Consider the following 20,818-nt stretch of genomic DNA (forward strand, 5'->3'; position numbering starts at 1 on the left):
TAAATTGGACAGAACCAACCTGAATGCCACATGTTGTGCATCATAGGTGCTGAGTATTTAAATTAGAGCCTCTGGGTTTTCTGCTGTTATTTTTACCTCCTTTCGTTGTTTTCAGGGTTTGGCTTTAATGCTGCTTCGAGTGATTGCACTACAATAATTTTTTTTTTAAATAATTCTTTATTATTATAAATTTAAATATCCAAAGACCTATTTGAAAGTACAGGATAATGTTTTTGAAAACAAAACATATTTAAAGGACCAAGCACAAAGGGAAAAAATTGTTTGGTGCTTTTTTTTTGAAATTAAAAATACTTGCAACTGTTTTGTTCTATTTAACCACAGTGCAAATGATATGCTTTTGAGACATATTTCTTTACATTGTATTTAGTTTGCTGAACACTCTTCCATACACATTGTGCTATAAGATGAACCGTTTATGAACAATTTTACCACTTTGTTTTTACGAACATACCATCTGTAGTATGTTCCAATTTCCTGCAGGTTTTAGCTGCTTGGTTCCAACTGTAAGAGTTGATTTAATTAAACTTGCATTTTCTGTACCTTGCAGTTTGTTGGTACCATTTTTTATTGAATTCACATACTTCATAATAAATCAAGTTAAACTGTGTGTACAGATTTACTAGAGGCCTAGAATTAATTCAAAGCACACAAGATCAAGATGTTACTTTTTGTAAGATTTTCCTAAAAAAAATAGTGCAAAAAAAAAACCCATGCAAAATAGCAATAATTATGGCAGTCTGTTACCACCATTTAGACAAACTTTGTGAAATTTTGGATATTTGCTAATTGTTTTCTGGCATTAAAAGATTTGTAAGAGCTATATTTTAAATTGTGGGTTTTAAAATAATGTATACTCATGCTTTTTGTGTTTTCTATCAAGACAAGCTCAGCTCTCATTGATTAACAAAGGTGATTTGTTTAATGGGAAGTACAGTAAATCCTCAATTTTTGCATGGGTATGTTGCAAAAAGGGTCTGTGAATCCCAAAAGTAGAGAAAACTAAGATTTTGTGCTGTGCTAATAATTCTGTGGTATGTTGCTTTGTTGTTAGCTACTGTCTATAAGCTGCCATAGGTGATGAGCAAAGTCAAAAATTAGTCAACCTTCTCCAAGCCTATTTTAACAAGCTGTAACATGTATGTCGAAATGTACAAATTCTCAGATTGAAGAGCGCACGTGCACTAGAGAGTTTATCTAACCATTTTAAATCACTGGCTTATTAAACAGATGCTTCCCATTAATTCAGTCAAAAAGTCAAATGTTACTGATTTTTTATGGATCAGTGTTTGAAAGAGTCTCCAAACGTGTTCCCTAACCTTCAATGCAGCAAACAAAATGTTTCGGTAGCAAATTGAATATTGCCTTTGAGGTGGTGAAGATCCATTCAATAGATGTTTGATAAGTTAGAAGAACTGTAAACTGTTCATTACATTGTCCTAGTAATAAATTTATACCACCTTTCCTTTGTGTAGAGAAGACTTTGTTCTCAATAAATTATGGACAATAGACAATAGGAGCTGGAGTAGGCCCTTCGGCCCGTCGAGCCAGCACCGCCATTTTACAGATCATGGCTGATCACTACCATCAGTACCCCTTTCCAGCCTTATCCCCATAACCCTTAACTCCTTTGCCCACTAGACTCTTATCTAACTCTCTTTTGAACATAATCAGCGAATCTGTCTCTACCACCCTCTGTGGCAGAGCATTCCACAGATTCACACTTCTCTGGGTAAAAAAATGTTTTCTCATCTCCGTCCTAAAGGGCCTACCCTGTATTCTTAAACTCTAGTCCTCTAGTCCTCGTCTCCCCCATCATTGGGAACAAGTAATCCGACTTCACCCTGTCTATCCCCCTGATGATTTTGTATACCTCAATCATGTCCCCCCTCATCCTTCTAAACTCTATCGGATACAAGTCCAGTTTTTCTAGCCTTTCAGCATATGTCAACCCCGCCATCCCTGGAACTAACCTTGTAAATCTGCGCTGCACACCCTCTATAGCTAGTATGTCCTTCCTCAAAATTGGAGACCAGAACTGGACGCAATACTCCAGGTGGGATCTCACCAGGGCCCTGTACAACTGCAGAAGGGCAATTATATTCCTTGATCAATTAATCCTTAAAAATAAATTGTGCTATTAAATCATAAATGATTAAAACTTAAGATTTTTATAATAAGTTGCAAATAAAACACCAGAAAACACTTCTATCCATTTAATTAATTAATTCAACAAAAGTAAATAAACCTTACATGTATTCGTATCCCTGGATCAGTTCTGAAGCAGAATTTCCAAGCAGGATTTGTGTGGTAATTCTTCCTATTAATACAATCCTACAAAGTAAGAATAAATACAATAATTTCTTGACATGAAAAGGGTATGTGGGAAAAATTTTGTTCAGTAAAAGTTCATAATATGAAAAAGCTTGATGAAATGGATCAGAAGATCCAATTAAGTTACTGTATTGACCTTCTACATGTACTGCCAATGCCATCTTTTCCATTTGTCCAGATTCAGCTCCTGAAACTTATTGGTGTATCATTCACTCCCCTTTTGGACGTGCCACATCCTGATTTTTAAAAAATTCTCTTTCAAATCTTTCCTGTGGAAAAATGATCACCAGAAGCCTGAAATTGAAATGCTGAAAAATAGTATTCTAGTACTGATGGTGCAAGAGCCTTGTCCCTCTATTCCGTCCTGACCCACCCGGAGAACAACACCTCATGTGCCAGGCTGTTGTTCATCATCTTCAGCTTGGTGTTTAATATGATCATTCTCTAAAAGTTGGTGGAGAAGCTGTCCTCGCCCCTCTCTGTAGCTGGATTCTGTACTTCCTTAAGGAAAGACCACAGTTTGTCCAAGTTGGCAGCAGAAGATTGAGTACTTGGGACTGTGTGCTCTGCCCACTCCTGCTTTATGCAACTGACCCACGACTGCAACATTGGATCCTGCTCTAACAGAGTCATCAAGGTTGCAGATGACATGACAGTAATTGCCCTCATCAGCAACAACGCTGAGTCACACTACAGCGAAGAGGTGGAAATCTTGCGGTTATGGTGAGAAAATAACAACCTGCATTTCAACCTAAATAAGATAAAGGAGATGATTGTGGACTTCAGGAGGACCAGGGACGACCACCCTCCATTACACGTTAATAGCTCGGTTAGGGAGAGTGTGGAGAGTGCTAAGTTCTGTTGACTCCACGTAAGAAGTGTCCTCTCGTAGACACATAGCAGGTATTCAGTTGTCAGGAAAGCGTAACATTGACTGCACTTCCTGAGGAGACTGAGGCAATCAAGGCTACTGACTGCCATCCTGTCATCTTTATACAGGAGCTCTATCAAGAGCTTCCTGGCCAGCTGCATCAGTGTGGAATGAAATACGAAAGTCTGCAGAGACTGTGATTATAGTTAAAAACACAGAAATGTTGGAGGAGCTTAATAGGTTTCGCGGCACCAATAACAGATACATTACCGATGTTTCAGGCCTGAGCACTTCAAGATAAGATACCCTTTTTCCCCCCTGTCTCCTTTATCCAGCTCTGCATTCACAGACTAAACTGTCCCTTTCCCCAATCAATTCTCTCCTTTTCTTTCTCCAGGCCTCCATATCCAATTATCACCTTTAGCCTGTTGTCTGTACTCCTCCCCCTGCCATTTCTTTTAAACAGATGCCTACCTTGAAGAAGGGCTCAGGCCTGAAAGTAACATATCTTTACCTCCTATGGATGCTGTAAATCCTACTGACTTCCTTCAACATCACAGTTGTACGGTTGCTGTAGAGAATTGGATTGGAGGGAAATCCACAGGGCCATAAGAGCAGCTGAGAAGATCACTGGGGTCTCCCTCCCCCTCCATCGAAGTGATCTACTGAGATATTGTTAGTATCTTTCAGCTAATCCTGTTGGGAAAGAGATACAGGAGAACCACCAGGTTGAGGAACAGCTTCTTCCCACGAGCCGTGAGAGTGCTGATCAGCTGAATGAACTGTTCATACAAACCACCCGAGGTGCTGCTATTCACTCGACAAAATCTATTTATTTGTGTGTGTGTGTGTGTGTGTGTGTGTGTGTGTGTGTGTGTGTGTGTGTGTGTGTGTGTGTGTGTGTGTGTGTATATCTCTGTATATACATCATTTGTATGTATGTTTGTTATGCCTGTATGTTTTTGCACCAATGACTGGAGTCAAGTTGTGCTTGTACAATCAAATGCTAACTTGAACTGATCGTAGGTATATTTAGCTAATTACAAAGAGAAAGTTGAAGCAGTTGCACCTTGTGTAGAATACTCTTTGTCAAGATACAAAATGTCAGTCTTGGTCACACTTGTAGATTTTTTGTTGTTGTCTGAGTCTATAAATCAGATATTCTTCCTTGCAAATCCACAAGCTGTATTTTTTTTCAAGCACCTGCATATCAGACTGAGGCTATAGAGTCTAGTAATCCCATTCCACCTTGTCAACAATTGCTGAAAAATTATAGTCAAAGATTTTTACAGTGCAAAATCAGGCCCTTCAGCCAAAATTGCCCATGCTGACCAATTTATCGACCAAAGCTGTCCTATTTGCCTGCTTTTGACCATGTGTGGGGGGGGAAGGTCCCCCTCTTGTGAAAAAAACCCCCTCATGTCCCTTCTCTAGTTATATTCCCCTACCTTTCTGTGCAGAAATATTATCATTATGTCTTCTCAGGACTTTATAAATGATACAAGGTACTCCTTAAGCCACCTATGCTCCAGGGAGAAAAGTCCTAGTCTGACGAGCCTTCTTACAGTTCAAGCCTGCCACTTCCAGTAACATTCTTGTGTATCTTTTTTGCTCCCTTTCCACCTTAATGATATCTTTCCTGTAGCGAGGTGAACGGAACTCTGCATGTGTCCAAGTTTGGACTCACCAGCCCTTGAACAGGTTTTACATGACATCACAGATCTTTTACTCGATGCCTTGACTAATGAATGCAAAAGGTGTCACACATCTTTTTCACTACATTGTCTGTGTCACCACTCTCATGAAAATATCTGTACTTGAGTCTCTATTCTTCAACACTCTCCAGGCGTTACTATTTACTGTGCCAGCCCTGCCCTGATTTAACTTATCAAAGTGCAACACCTTGCACTTGTCTGAGTTAAATTCAAAAACATAAATCTAGGGCAGTGGTATATTTTGTCTTGCATCCAAATTGCTCCTTCCTGTTCATTGCTTCACTGGAAGGTTTATTACACAACTGCGTAATATGTAAAACAAAATGAAATGAAAGTTTATTAGGAATAACATCCAATAATCTTGAAATTCTATTAGTCTGGTACGACAAAAGTCTCAAGGGTGCAGATTATCATTTATACTGTAAATTCTGCTGTGTGGAAGAAATTGGTAAATATTTCGCACTCAATTTTGACAGGTACTGAGAGGAAGTTTTAAAATATATAAATTTTTGTTTCAGCTGTGACCTGAGCTGTTTGAGAAATGTTGTTCTGTGAACTCCTTACCAGTGCACCTGTAATTTCCCTTTCTCCTAAGAAAATACAGAATGTCAACATTGCCATCTTTAAAGTGCATTATCTAATTCCTTCAAATATAACAGAAAAGTGGGAAACTGTTAGCAAGAGAGAATCGAATTTGACAAATCTCAGTCTGGCAATCAACATTACAATGTATAGATCCCAACCTCCTGCCTATTTCACTGTTGGTATATTATAAAAAGGTAAAATTTTATGCAGGTGATATTATTGTGCCAGAAGGCATAAAGTCAGAATTTGTGTCTATTTTTACAATACTGAATTCATGTAAATTCAGTAAATTTGAAAGATGTTCTTTATAATCCTATGGGGGTGGGGGGGGGGGGAAATTCTTAAGCCATATAAGATAAACTTGCTTCATGCTTCAGTAATATGGAGGGCTAATTTATTAAAAGGGTACAGAGTGTCAATAGCCAAAGTGTATTTTAATTTACTATCATTACAAACATTTCATGATTTATATCACCAATGTAAAACTCATATCTGAAATCTTAAGCACGTTGGTTTATTTGTCTTCAAGACTGATGAGCACAGACCAGTCTGTATGCAAAATTTATTTCATCCAAGTGAGGAGTTTATTACTCAAATACATTTAATAATGCATTAGCTCCTGTGGGTTAACATGTTGCAGTTTGTTTATTGGGATGACTTTAAATACATGATCATTCAGTTCAAATATCAAATGTTCTGAGGAACCATTTTGCAATTTTACCTACATCTTTAATTTTTTAATCTATCCAATTGAAACTTTTATTCTGAATTTCTAAGCAATTTTTGATAGCCTCATTTTTCTTGATTATCAATGATCAAGCCAGCTAATTGCAAACAATGGGAATGTTGGTGCATGTCTGCCACAAAGGTACAGATTTGTTTGTTGATAAGTGGCACAACAAAATTACCTTTGTTAATGACTAATGAGTAATTACATTGAAAGAATAATTGTAGATTAGTTTTATAATCTTGCCTCTGGTGCTAGCAATATACTTATTGATCTTGACTGTATCTAATCCACAAAAGATGCTCAGAATTTTTTGATGAATTACATAACCTTTCAATTTTAATTGTCAGAGGACAAGCTTATCAGGTCAGAATTGTTTCCTTCTCCTGGCCTTCCCTCCAGCCCTATTCCTCCCTCCCCCAAAAGTATTGTCATCACCACCATCATCCAAAAAAAAGAAATACCATCAACAATCAATCAAATTGAATGCTGCTCTGAATCAGGATTTCATAGTGACTTTTAAAAATTCCAAGGCACTTAATGGTGCAGGCTTTTAAAGGGTAGCACAGTAGAGTTCACAGTAGGCTGGGTTTTGCTAGTACTTGGACATAGAACAGATAGCACAGGAACAGGCCCTTTGTCCTTTTTAAAACAAAATGTGCCACATACTTCTTTTAAACTCCCCGACACAACCCCCCACCCCCAACTCCCTCAGCCTAAACACGTCCTCTTTTTGACACTTTTACCTTGGTGTTCCATCACAGACCAGCAACAATAGAAGTTCACCAAGAGACTGTTATTCTTTTAAACAATATATTTATTAATAACTACTAATAATATAACAACTTAGCTAAACTTAACCCAACTATGTGCAAATATCCTTGTGTGTACCCAAACCTTAACAGCTTAGGCACAATTCTGGAAAGTAATTCCAAATTTCAGTTTTCATGTCCATAGTTGAAATGTAGACTTTTAAACTGATGCACAGAAGTAATCACGAAGAAGGTGGAAGAGACTGAGTGATGGACTGCCAAAAACTCACGAATCCTAGTCGAGATGCTCCCAGAGAAATGTCCTTTCAAGCGAATAGTTGTCACAAACCCCCTTTTCCTTGCGTAGGGGAAATGAAATGTGTGACTTCCACAATGCTTCCAATATGCAGGCATTGGTCAGTGGAAATTACCATTACAATGATCATTATCCAATGTAGGAATTCTCCTGTTTCCTCTACCCAGATAGAGGTCAATCAAAATGACTATGACAATGGTCACAGTGGTTCAATAATTCCCCTGATGGAGAATTAGCCTAATTGTGCATTTCACACAGTCACTCCACCTCTGTGTTCACCAGATGACTGGTGGTCACTAATGAAAATGTCTGTTTCTTTAAATGTTCCACTCACACGACTGTCTGTAAGTGTCCCATCTGTTTTCTTAGATAAACAACCATTGTTCTTTTGTCTTCTTCCAGAGTATCAACTTTGTGTAATGTCTGTACATAATGGTACCACTCAGTCTCACCATAAGCTGTGAATGATTTCAGCCTGTTTTAACCCTAAAAGTGACAGTCACATGAATACTGAGGAAAAAGATTCTGTCTATTCTATGAATACATTTCATAAATTTCTGTAAGACTTTTCTCACCCTCTCATGCTCCAGAGATGTCCATTTTTGTCCAAACTCTCCACAGCTCATAACGACTAATCCAGACAACATACTGGTAAATTCTTTATATACCCTTTTGAAATTATCTACGTCCTTTCTGTATGGAGCGACCAGAACTACAAATACTCAGTGTGGCCTAATCAAAGTTTTGTATACAACTTTCTTCCTCTTGTGCCCAATACTCTGATTCTTCCCCTTGGATTGACCTCCCAAATTGCAACACCTGACTCTTGCTTGGATTAAACTCCATCTGTCTTTTCTCTGCCCATATCTACATCCTTTTGTATTCTTTGATAGCCCTCTACACTCCACCAGTCTTTGTGTCAATTTACTAATCCGCCCATCCATTTTCTCATCCAAATCATTTGCATACGTCACAAACAGCACGGTCCCAACCATGATCCCTACAGAACAGCATTGCCACTGATCTCCGGCCAATATAACATCCTATCCTCAGTTTTCTATGGGCCAGCCTGTTCCAAGTAGCAATCACCTTGGATCCAATCCATATTAATCTGTGCCTTCTGGATCAGCCTACATGGACCTTGTCAAATCCATGGAGATAACACCTACTGCCCAGGTCTCATCAACCACCTTTACCATCTCACAATCTATATGCTGCTTCAAGAAACCCTTCTGAATGCATCAAGCAAATTCTGCCCCATAATGGCAAAATCTCCCACTATGATGATCCTACTGTTTTCACACCTTTCCATCTATTTAAGAGGCCTAGAGTATAACCTTATTAGAGTGATTGCACCTTTTTTTATTTTTGATATCTATCTATATTGCCTCAATAGATGAGTCATCCAGTATATTCTCTCTTGAATGCATCAATGATAGTTTCCCTGATCAATAATGCAACCTCTCCAGGAATTTGAACATTCTGTAACTGTGTGGGTTTTCCTTTGGCGTTCTGATTTTTTATTCTACATTCTAAAGAAATGTAGTTTGGTTGGTTAATTAGACACATTAATTGCTCTAGTCTATGGATGAAATCTGGGGACAGCTGAGAGGCATCTGAGGGAAAATAAATGGGAACTACTAAGGGCATAGTTTTAAGAGCTTAAAAATGGATCTGAGAGGTCAATGGTTTACACTAAGAATGGTTGATATCAGAACATTCTGCCAGAAGAGAGTTAGACACTTAAATAAGAAGGCACACAGGGATACAGTCTTCGTGCAGGCAAATGGGTTTAGGGAGAATGACCAAAAGGTTCTGCATGGATGTGATGGACCTATTTCTATGCTATACAACTCTGTGACTCTCTGATTTCAATGTAGGATTAGTACATAGATGGTCAACAACAGTTCAGTCAGTCGAAAGGCCTGTTTTTCTGCTGCATGTCTTAATGACAAAATAAATCTGCAGTAAAAAGTCTTTGTCATGTTGGAGATGATGTGTTGGTGATTGTAATTTTAAAATTCCTAGGTGTTTATTTTTGTACATTGACCTACTATTTAATATTTATCTCATTTTTGTTTTACAAACCTGCATTTTTAAGACATTTTAAATATGTAGCAATGACAATTTATTTTTGTTGCCCTGCATTTTTAAGACATTTTAAATGTAGCAATGATAATTTATTTTTTGTTGCCTGCACTATCAGATAAACAGTTACATAAAGGAATCAAAATGATGTAATGAAGTTTATTTTCAAGTGCCATCTTTGTTCTTTGATTGAATTCTATTGTATTTTGACTGTGGTGTTTATAAGTGACACAGAGCAAGATTAATATTTCTGACCCGTAATGGTGGGACAGTTGTCTTGATTATATTTATTGTGTTATATGAAATAGCCATGCATCAAGTCATAGAACTGTTGCAATATTCCTGAATATATCTTGTTTAATTAATATTATTATGCATCAGTAGTTTGTGGTCACGTTATATGATTTATATACATGGATCCTTTTGTGACTTGTAATGTCTGCAGAGTCAGGCATTGAACTTACTAAGTGCTCTCAATAAACCAAATTTAGATCAAAATGGGCAAAACATAAACACCACTATTGGTGGCATCTAATAATTCATTTGCTAATGTGTAATCTCATGAAATTCCTGTATCATTTATGAAATTATTCACTTTCTGATTTTCAATTAATCAATTAATGTGGTCAGGATTTTTTCTAAAAGAAACCATCTTTGGGGGCTGATGGTGTCTTGTCTCATTATCCTGATTGGACCTGAATTCCAACTTTTAAACTAGATTATTGTCTTAAACTTGCAATTAATTGAAAATGCAATTCTGAAGAGCCTATTTGTCATAATTGTATTTAGAGAAGCCATAAAATAGATGAATACAGGAATATTTATCAGTACTGCTTGTTCCATCCTTTTTTGAGGTTGAACCCTGTGATTAATTTGAGAATCTTGACACTGACACTCGATTCCAAATTAAACAATTTTCTGATTGAACCTGGGATGAAAATGCCCGAGTGATGTGTGATTACAAAAGGTATTGTAAACTCTGGCCCTTCCAGAGCAGAACTGCAGGGAGTCTCACATCATAGCTGGTTTCTTTGGCTTGGCTTTGCGGACGAAGATTTATGGAGGGGGTAAACGTCCACGTCAGCTGCAGGCTCGTTTGTGGCTGACAAGTCCGATGCGGGACAGGCAGACACGGTTGCAGCGGTTGCAGGGGAAAATTGGTTGGTTGGGGTTGGGTGTTGGGTTTTTCCTCCTTTGCCTTTTGTCATTGAGGTGGGCTCTGCGGTCTTCTTCAAAGGAGGTTGCTGCCCGCCAAACTGTGAGGCGCCAAGATGCACGGTTTGAGGCGATATCAGCCCACTGGCGGTGGTCAATGTGGCAGGCACCAAGAGATTTCTTTAGGCAGTCCTTGTACCTTTTCTTTGGTGCACCTCTGTCACGGTGGCCAGTGGAGAGCTCGCCATATAACACGATCTTGGGAAGGCGATGGTCCTCCATTCTGGAGACGTGACCCACCCAGCGCAGCTGGATCTTCAGCAGCGTGGACTCGATGCTGTCGACCTCTGCCATCTCGAGTACTTCGACGTTAGGGATGAAAGCGCTCCAATGAATGTTGAGGATGGAGCGGAGACAATGCTGGTGGAAGCGTTCTAGGAGCCGTAGGTGATGCCGGTAGAGGACCCATGATTCGGAGCCGAACAGGAGTGTGGGTATGACAACGGCTTAGTGCCTCTCTTAATATCATCTCAAAGTCCAGCAGTTTTCTGGCATGGAACATGATCTTTTACTTGGAAGTGAGGACTGAGTAGTCTTTGCTTGCTTCTAAAATCCCCTGATAGCCTTTGACAGCAGCAAAGCTGGGAATAGCTTTGCTGGCAATAAACAGTTGCACTTGATTTTAATAGTTTATAAATGTGATTAAGTTTGAAATCTATTACAATTGTTAGCAATTAAAACAGAAATGAAGTAAAATTGTTGAAAAATAAAATATTATTAAAACAGGTCATTTAAAAGATAATCAAAATTGCCATCTCTTGGTTTCATGTTTTTAGGGGATAGCATAATGATGCAATACTTTCTTAATCGATTTAACAATAGAAATTTGTTCTATCTTTAGATTTGTATTTGGGGGTAAAATAGATAATTGTTGAAATATGTCCATTTGGAAACTACTTGTTGGATCAGTAATTTAAAAATGAAATTCAGACCTCTATTATCCCTTTTTATATCAGAAATATTTGCTGTATCCTATTTATGCATACGTGTACAGTGCCTCAAGAGTGTTTGGCACAAAGACAGATTTTTTTATTTGCAGGTTATTTATATACATTTTGGGTTGACCATGTATAAGTGTTGTAATTTATACATAGTTTCCCCATTTCAGGGCACCATAATGTTTGGGACATTTGACTTCACAGGTATTGGTGACTACTCAGATATATTTAATTGCTTCGTTGATGCAGGTGTAAGAGAGCTAGGGTTGTTTCTAAGCTTTTGATCATCTTTTGAAGTTTGTAGTAACCATTTTTCAGCATGAGGACCAGAAAGAAACCCATTATGAGCCTGAAAAACAAGGATAAAACAGTAAGAGACATCACCCAAACTTTAGGATTACAAAAATCAACTGTTAAGAACATCATTAAGAAGAAAGAGCGTACTGGTGAGCTCAGTACCTCCATTTTTGATTACAGAAGAATTTTCAGCAAATTCCTCAATACTTGAGTGACAGATTAGAAACATGCTTCAGGAGGCAGATGTGAATGTGTCGATGACTACTGTCTTCAGTAGACTTTTAATTTTTTTTATTTTTCACACTATGAACCATACTGACCAAAATACACACAAACATTTCCCTCTGAATATACACAGTGTCATTTTCTTCCTTTTTTCCCCCCTCCCTTCCCTCCCTCCTTCCCACCCCTCTCCAAACCCATTAAATGTTCAACATATACAATACAATAAAACCATTAAACAATGTCATCACGCAATGAAAATAAACAAGAAAATTGTGTCATCTACTTTTATACACTGGGTCAGTTCATTTAATCTTCTCATTCTATCATTTTAGGGGGTGGAGGTCCACAGTAGGCCCTCTCTGTTGTGTTCCATGTACAGTTCCCAAATTTGTTCAAATAATGTGACTTTATTTTTTAAATTATATGTTATTTTTTCCAATGGAATACATTTATTCATTTCTATGTACCATTGCTGTACTCTCAGGCTCGCTTCTGATTTCCAAGTTGACATTATACATTTTTTTGCTACAGCTAAGGCTATCATAATAAATCTTTTTTGTGCTCCATCCAGTTTAAGGCCTAATTCTTTACTTCTTACATTACTTAGAAGAAAGATCTCTGGATTTTTTGGTATGTTGCTTTTTGAGATTTTATTTAATATCTGATTTAGATCTTCCCAAAACTTTTCCATTTTCTCACATGCCCAAATTGCATGTACTGTTGTTCCCGTTTCCTTCTTACAGCAAAAACATCTATCTGATAATGTTGGATCCCATTTATTTAACTTTTGGGGCGTGATATATAATAGCCTGTGTAACCAGTTATATTGTATAATGCGTAACCTCGTATTTATTATATCTCATAGTTCTGGAGCATAGCTTTTCCCATTTTTCATTTTTTATCTTTATGTTTAGATCTTGTTCCCACTTTTGTTTGGGTTTATAGCTTATTTCATCATTTTATTTCTCTTGTTTGTTATAAATCTTTTAATTACCATTGTGTCTGTAATCACATATTCAAAGCTGCTTCCTTCTGGTAATCTCAGTCTGCTTCCCAATTTGTCCTTTAAGTCGGTTTTCAGTTGGTGGTATGCAAACATTGTACCATGAGTTATTCCATATTTGTGCTTCATTTGTTCAAATGATAATAAATTATTTCCCAAAAAACAATTTTCTATTCTTTTAATTCCTTTTCTCTCCCATTCTCTAAAGGAAAGGTTATCTATTTTGAAAGGGATTAGTTGATTTTGCTTCAATAATAATTTTGGTAGTTGGTAATTTGTTTTTTTCCTTTCTACGTGAATCTTCTTCCAAATGTTGAGCAGATGGTGCAATACTGGTGAACTTCTATATTGCACCAGTTTTTCATCCCACATATAAAGTATATGTTCTGGTACCTTCTCCCCTATTTTATCCAGCTCTATCTTGGTCCAATCTGGTTTTTCCCTTGTCTGATAAAAATCTGATTGATGTCTTAATTGTGCTGCTCTATAATAATTCTTAAAGTTTGGTAACGGCAAACCACGTTGGTTTGTGTTAATTTATCTAGTGCTATCCTCGGTTTCCCCCCTTTCCATAGAATTTCCTTATTATTCTCTTTAGTTCATTGAAGAATTTCTCTGTTAAGGGAATTGCTAACGATTGAAATAGGTATTATATCCTTAGGAAGATATTTATTTTAATCCAATTTACCTTTCCTATCAGTGTTAGTGGTAAATCTTTCCAATGTTCTAAGTCATCTTGTAATTTCTTCATTAATGGTTGATAATTTAATTTGTATAGATGGCCTAGATTATTATCTAGTCTAATATGTAGGTATCGGATTGCTTGTGTTTGTCATTTAAATGGTGATTCTTTTTTAAACTTTGTGTAATCCGCATTATTCATTGGCACCACTTCACTTTTATTTGCGTTGATCTTGTACCCTGATATTTCTCCATATTCCTTCAATTAATATGTAATTCTTTTATTGATAATTCTGGTTCTGTTAAGTATACTATGATGTCATCTGCAAATAGACTGATTTTGTATTCTTTCTCTTTTATTTTTATCCCTTTCATTTTATTTTCTGTTCTTATCAGTTCTGCCAATGGTTCTATTGCTAAAGCGAACAGTGAGGGAGATAGTGGACATCCTTGCCTCGTTGACCTAATTTAAATTGGTTTGATATATATCCATTTACTGTCACCTTCACCAATGGTCCCTTATATAATGCTTTAATCCAATTAATAAATTTCTCTGGTAGGTTGAACCTCTGTAGTACTTTGAATAAATAATTCCATTCTACTCTCTCAAAGGCTTTCTCTGTGTCTAAAACAACAGCCACTGTTGGCATCTTATTTCCTTGAACTGCATGGATTAAGTTAATGAACTTACAGACATTGTCCGTTGTTCGTCTTTTCTTAATAAATCCAGTTCAATCTAGTTTTATTATTTTTGGTACACAGTCGGCCAATCTGTTTGCTAATGGTTTTGCTATTATCTTATAATCTGAGTTAAGTAGAGATATTGGACTATATGATGCTGATGTTTGTGGATCTTTCCCCATCTTTGGTATTTCTGTAATTATTGCTGTTTTACATGAATCTGGCAAGTTTTGTGTTTCTTCTATCTGGTTCATTACTTCCAGGAGAGGAATTAGTAACTCTAAATGTTTTATAGAATTCTATTGGGAGTCCGTCCTCTCCAGGCGTTTTATTGTTTGGTAGTTTTTTTAATATATCCTGTATTTCCTCTATTTCAAATGGTTTTATCAATTTATTTTGCTCCTCTTCTTGCAATTTCGGTAGTTCAGTTTTAGCTAGACACTCATCTATTTTGTTGTCTTTCCCTTCGTTTTCAGTTCAGTATAATTGCTCATAGAATTCCTTAAAGTTTTCATTGATCTCTGTTGGGTTATATGTAATTTGTTTGTCCTTTTTCCTTGATGCCAATACCGTTCTTTTAGCTTGTTCTGTTTTAAGCTTCCAAGCTAGTATTTTGTGCGTTTTTTCTCCTAGCTCATAGTACTTCTGCTTGATTTTCATTATGTTCTTCTCCACCTTATACGTTTGTAGTGTTTCGTATTTTATCTTTTTTTTGTCCGCAAATTCTCTTTTTGTTGTATCTTCCTTTGTTGCTAGTTCTTTTTCTGTACTTACTATTTCCCTTTCCAGCTGTTCTATTTCCCAATTCTAGTCCCTTTTCATCTTAGTTATGTAACTTATTATCTGCCCTCTGATGAAGGCTTTCATTGCATCCCATAATATAAATTTGTATTTCACTGATTCTGTATTTATTTCAAAGTACATTTTAATTTGGTGCTCAATAATTTCTCTAAATTCCTGTCTTTTAAGTAGCATGGAGTTTAATCTCCATCTATATGTTCTTGGTGGGATGTCCTCCAGTTCTATTGCTAATAACAGGGGTGAGTGATCAGATAACAATCTAGCTTTATATTCCGTTTTCCTAACTCTCCCTTGGATATGGGCTGGCTGACAACAGGAGCAGGTCAATCCTTGAGAATGTTTTATGTCTACTCGAATAATGTGAGTATTCCTTCTCCTTTGGGTGTTGTCTCCTCCATATATCCAAAAGTTGCATTTCCTGCATTGATTTAACCATAAATTTGGCTACTTTGTTTTTTCTGCTAGTCTTTTGTCCAGTTTTATCCATCTTTGAATCCAAATTAAGGTTAAAGTCCCCTCCTATCAATATATTTCCCTGCGTATCTACAATCTTCAAAAAAATATCTTGCATAAACTTTTGATCCTCTTCATTAGGTGCATATATATTGACCAAATTCCAGAGTTCTGAATATATCTGACACTTTATCATTACATATCTCCCTGCTGGATCTATTATTTCCTCCTCTATTTTGATTGGTACATTTTTATTGATTAATATAGCTACACCTCTAGCTTTTGAATTATATGATGCTGCCGTTACATGCCCTACCCAGTCTCTTTTTAACGCATCAGTTAGATGCGTTTCCTGCACGAATGCTTTATCTATTTTTTCTTTTTTCAGTAAATTTAATAGCCTCTTCCTTTTGATTTGGTTATGTATTCCGTTAATATTTATAGTCAAATAGTTCAACATGGCCATCTTATACTGTTTTCATCTCATTTCCACTTCCTCACCACCACCTTTTTCCCCATTTTCATTTCTCAGTTTTCCTTTTTTGCATGCAGTGTATGACAACACTTCTGAAACATAAAATATTTCCACTATTCCCACATCGAAAATTCCCTTAACCGCAAGTGTCTCTCCCCCCCCCCCCCCTCTCTGATTCACCCCTTTTCCCTTTACAACAAAGCTCTCCCTCTTTTCTTCTCTTTTACTTTTTTTTTTCACCCCTCTTTCCCCCCCAACCCCCCCCCCCCCCCCCCCCCGTATCTCCCTTACTTCCCTTTTCTTCCCTCCTTTGGTTCTTACTTATACATTATTTTTACATCTTTATATGTAGTTTGTCATCGTTCTTTGTTTTTGTTACATCTCTTCATCTCTCTTTCTGTCCTGCAGGCGTTCTGCAAATTCTCGTGCTTTCTCCGGATCGGAGAACAGTCTGTTTTGCTCCCCCGGGATAGCTATTTTAAGCACCGCTAGATATCTTAACATAAATTTATAGCCTTTTTTCCATAGGATCGATTTTGCTGCATTAAACTCCTCCTCTTTTTTAGGAGCTCAAAACTTATGTCTGGGTAGAATTTTTTTTTGGACCTTTGTACTCCAGTGGTTTTTTGTCTTCTCTAATTTTATTAATTGCCTTCTCCAATATATTTTCTTTTGTCGTGTATCTCAGAAATTTTACTAAAACTGATCTTAGTTTTTGTTGTGACTGTGGTTTCGGGGCTAATGTTCTGTGTGCCCTTTCTATTCCCATTCCTTCCTGCATTTCTGACATTCCCAGGTCTTTTATAAATTCTTTCATATTTTTGCCTTCATCTTCCTTAAGGCCCACTATCTTTATATTGTTTCACCTACTATAGTTTTCCATTATATCCATCTTCTCAGCTAACAATTCCTGCGTTTCTTTAACTTTTTTGTCACTTTCTTCCAATTTTCTTTTTAAGTCGTTCACTTCCATTTCTTCCGTCATTACACGTTCTTCCATATTTTCTAATCCTTTCCCAGCTCTATTCTCACTTTTTCTTCTGTACTTTTCATTTTTCTTTTAATTTCACTAAATTCTAGTGTCAGCCATTCTTTTAATGCTTTCATTTGTTCTTGAAATTTTTTTTAATCTATGTACTGTCCATTCATTTTACCTCCTATTCCTATGTGCAGAGCTTGGTGTTCTTCTTCTGTGTCTGCTCTTGGGTTTGTGTCTTCTATTTCTCTTCCTTGTATCTGTGTCTCTTCTGACTTTCTTGTTGAGCTGCTTCTCAGTTTGTTGGTTTTTTTTTCATGGTTTCTTGATGTTGGTCCTCTTCTTCTGGGCTGGTTATCTGTTGGGCCTCCTGATTCTGTTTTTCTTTCTCACCCCTCGCTTTCCCGTTGCTTTCTTTATCTTCCAGCTGGGAGCCCTGCTGTCGGGCATTTCTCAGCTGTTCGTGATGTGGAGTTTCACTCCACAGCTGGACCCCCCCTCCCGTCAGTGTTCTCCTGTCGTGCGCAATTGCGCACCTCTGTTTGGCTCAGTGAGTCATTTTTGCAGTCCCGTGGTCGGTAGGTCGTGACCCTGCGGGCTCCTCTTTCCATGGCGGATCCCTGCTTTTTCGTGCAGGTAAGGCCTTCACCTTTCTCTTCCGGTGTCTTTCCTTTTTTTCCCGTTGTTTTTCTTTCTTGGGTGCCATTTTCTCCACATCTTTATTTTGTATTTGTTGTGTTTTGTGTATCTGGGACTTTGCTTTTTCTTTTTTTTCTAGAGAGGGCTGATATTCTCCCACCAGCCACTACTCCACCATGTGACTCTGTCTTCATTAGGCTTCATGAACAGAAATACAGAGGCTACACTGCAAGATGTAAACCATTGGTTAGCCACAGACCAGATTATAGTTTGCCAAGAAGTATTTAAAAGAGCCTGCAGAATTCCAGAAAAGGTCTTGTGGGCAGATGAGACCAAGATTAGCCTGTATCAGAGTGATGGCAAGAGCAAAGTGTGAAGGAATAAAGGAAATGCCCAAGATCCAAAGCAGACCACCTTATCTGTGAAACATGGTGGTGGGGCTGTTATGGTGTGGCCATGTCTTGCTGCCACAGGTACTTGTACACTTACTGTCACTGTCGATGTAACTACTGATAGCAGTAGCAAAATTAATACTGAGGTGTATAGAAACATCTGCTCAAGTTTGAGCACATGCCTCCAAACTCATTGGAAGGCATTTCATCCTATAAAAAAGACAATGATCCCAAAAATGCTGCTAAAGCCACAAAGGGGTTTTTCAAAGCTAAAACCTGCAAAAATTCTTGAATGGCCAAGTCAGTCACCCAATCTAAATCCAACTGAGCATGCCAGCCATATGCTGAAGAGAAAACTTGACAAGACCAGCTCCCTAAACAGGCAGAAGCTGACGATGGATGCAGTAGAGGGCTGGTGGAGCATCACTACTAATGAAGATGGCAGAGAAGCACCTGGTGATGTCTACGAATCATTGTGTGCAAGGGATAAGCAACAAAGTACTAAACATAACTACTTTAATATACCATTGCTATGTCCCTTTTATAATAATGCCCTGAAATGAGGGGACTATGTATAAAAAGTTGTGTAATTTCCTAAATGATCAAACCAAAATGTGCACAAATACCCTTTAATAAAATCTTAAATAATATATTTAATTACACGTGAATTGCTTGATTACAAATTTAAAACTGGAGCACAGGGGCCTGTGGAGGATAAAATGTCTGTCCCAAACATTATAGAGTGCACTGTTGATTTATCTTTTTGGCAACGATGATATTCCATTGAGTGGAAGTTGGACAAGTGCTCTGCATTTACAACTATGTGGCCTTCTGTGTTACTCTGAACTAATGGGTGTATGCAAAATCATTCACATTACAGGATACAACTCAGTGTGTTGAAAGAAATCACAAAGGGAGAATTTGACAGCATGTGTAGAAGTTCAGGATGTGCTACAGATTCCATTGCATTCAAACAATATATCCTCTAAGAAATGTGTTCAAACTTCCAACCCATTATATTCCATCTATTAATTTTAATGGATTAAGAATCACTGTTGGTGTGTAATTTCCAACATTCATTTTCAAGCTAAAATGAAAGAGACATTTGCTAAAACAGTGCAAGTTTTACTTGGGTTGAGAATATAGCAAAAATAAACAGTAATCCATATTAGTTGAAGGGAAGTAATCTTTTGAATGTTAATAAATTAATACCTTTTTGGAGAAAAAAAATTAATTTGTATTTGTGTATAATCATAGAAAAAATTTGTTTGATTTCTTTGGGATCTTTTGAAAAACAATGCCTTATATATTCCTTCCTCTGCATTCTGATTTGTGATGGGGGGAGGGGCAGATTTGAAAGGAAATTGCAAATATTTGTTAATGAAATATTCTGAGTGCTTTTGTTGCAAATTATAATGAACTTTTCTAATTGTCAACTTCTTTCTGGGTTCAGATGAAACTGCCTAGCTCAGTTGGACAGAAAAAAATCAAAGCCATTGAACAGATGCTTACAGAATTGGGAGTTGGTAGGTAAAAAATGGAGATCTAATTATTCATTTCTTTCAAACATAAAAAAGATGTGTGCATTGATCACCAAAATACTATGAATTCTGAACAATATCTTTCCAATGAAATTGCCGGACTATTTAGAATTTGGGGAAAGGGCAATCTGAAACAAAGTAATGTGCAATGAAATACTTGTCATCATTATAAAATGTATCTGTTGCTACTGTAAACTTTTAGAACTTATAAAATTTAATATTTAAACACCAAAATATAGGCTGAGTCTCAGAGTAGGTTTATTAATATTTCCCTTTTGCATTTGGAATCTGGATTTAATCCAGTCCAGGTTGATAGAATGAAACTTTTTTTAAAAAACAAATTATGTATAACTAATTGCATATCAGTACATAATTAGAATCAAACGCAGCATCATACTGTCAACAGTTTGACAATAAATAACTAGTTGTACAATATAGGAGTTTAAACAAATTGAAAATAGTACATTTTCTGTGGGATTAGATCATTTTGCTTTGGAACTGTAAGGAGATAACCAGAATTTAATGGCTTTTATCCACATCATTAGGACCCAAAACAATGTGTTGCTTTTGACATGCAGATGTTTATGTATTTGCAAATGCGATCGTCACTTTGCATACATTAAGTATGCACATTCCATGAATGAATAACGAGATAATCTCTTTCTGGTTATGTTGCTTGAACATTCTATACAAATGAACATAAAGATGTTTAAAATTCATTTGAACAATGCTGTCTTCTAATATAATGAAAGTGCATTATTGCCATCATTATGTCTTAAATCATATCGCCCATCTGACATGAGGTTAGTAGTCAAGTATGCATTGTTTCTTGCAGAATTACAATAGACAACATGGCTCTTATGTCCTTGAGAATAAATATTAAATATTACATCTATGAAATGTTCTACAGATACATTTCAATTTTTAAAATAATTAAGAATGTAAAAATATCCTTTATGTTTATGTTGAGATGTTTTAACCATCAGAATCAGAATTTATTGTCATGAATAAATCATGAAATTTGTTGTTTTGCGGTAGCATTGTAGTGCAAACATTCATATTATAAACATCTTTCAACATTCACTATAAGTTTAA

At 36.8% G+C, this 20,818-nt stretch overlaps 1 protein-coding gene across 5 annotated transcripts in view; it reads left to right on the forward strand.

Annotated features, from left to right (window-relative positions):
• Window positions 1-20,818, forward strand: part of dmap1 (DNA methyltransferase 1 associated protein 1) — a 108,581-nt gene that overhangs the window by 72,381 nt on the left and 15,382 nt on the right. For all 5 annotated transcript variants that reach the window (XR_011357875.1, XM_069938811.1, XM_069938810.1 and 2 more), the window contains one exon: window positions 19,636-19,708. Coding sequence is in view for 4 of the 5 variants with exons in the window: in XM_069938811.1 (XP_069794912.1) it covers window positions 19,636-19,708 (73 nt within the window). In the remaining variant the exon portion in view is untranslated. The remainder of the gene's footprint in view (window positions 1-19,635; window positions 19,709-20,818) is intronic.

This window comes from Narcine bancroftii, chromosome 5 (assembly GCF_036971445.1).
Source record: "Narcine bancroftii isolate sNarBan1 chromosome 5, sNarBan1.hap1, whole genome shotgun sequence".
Lineage (NCBI taxonomy): Eukaryota > Metazoa > Chordata > Chondrichthyes > Torpediniformes > Narcinidae > Narcine > Narcine bancroftii.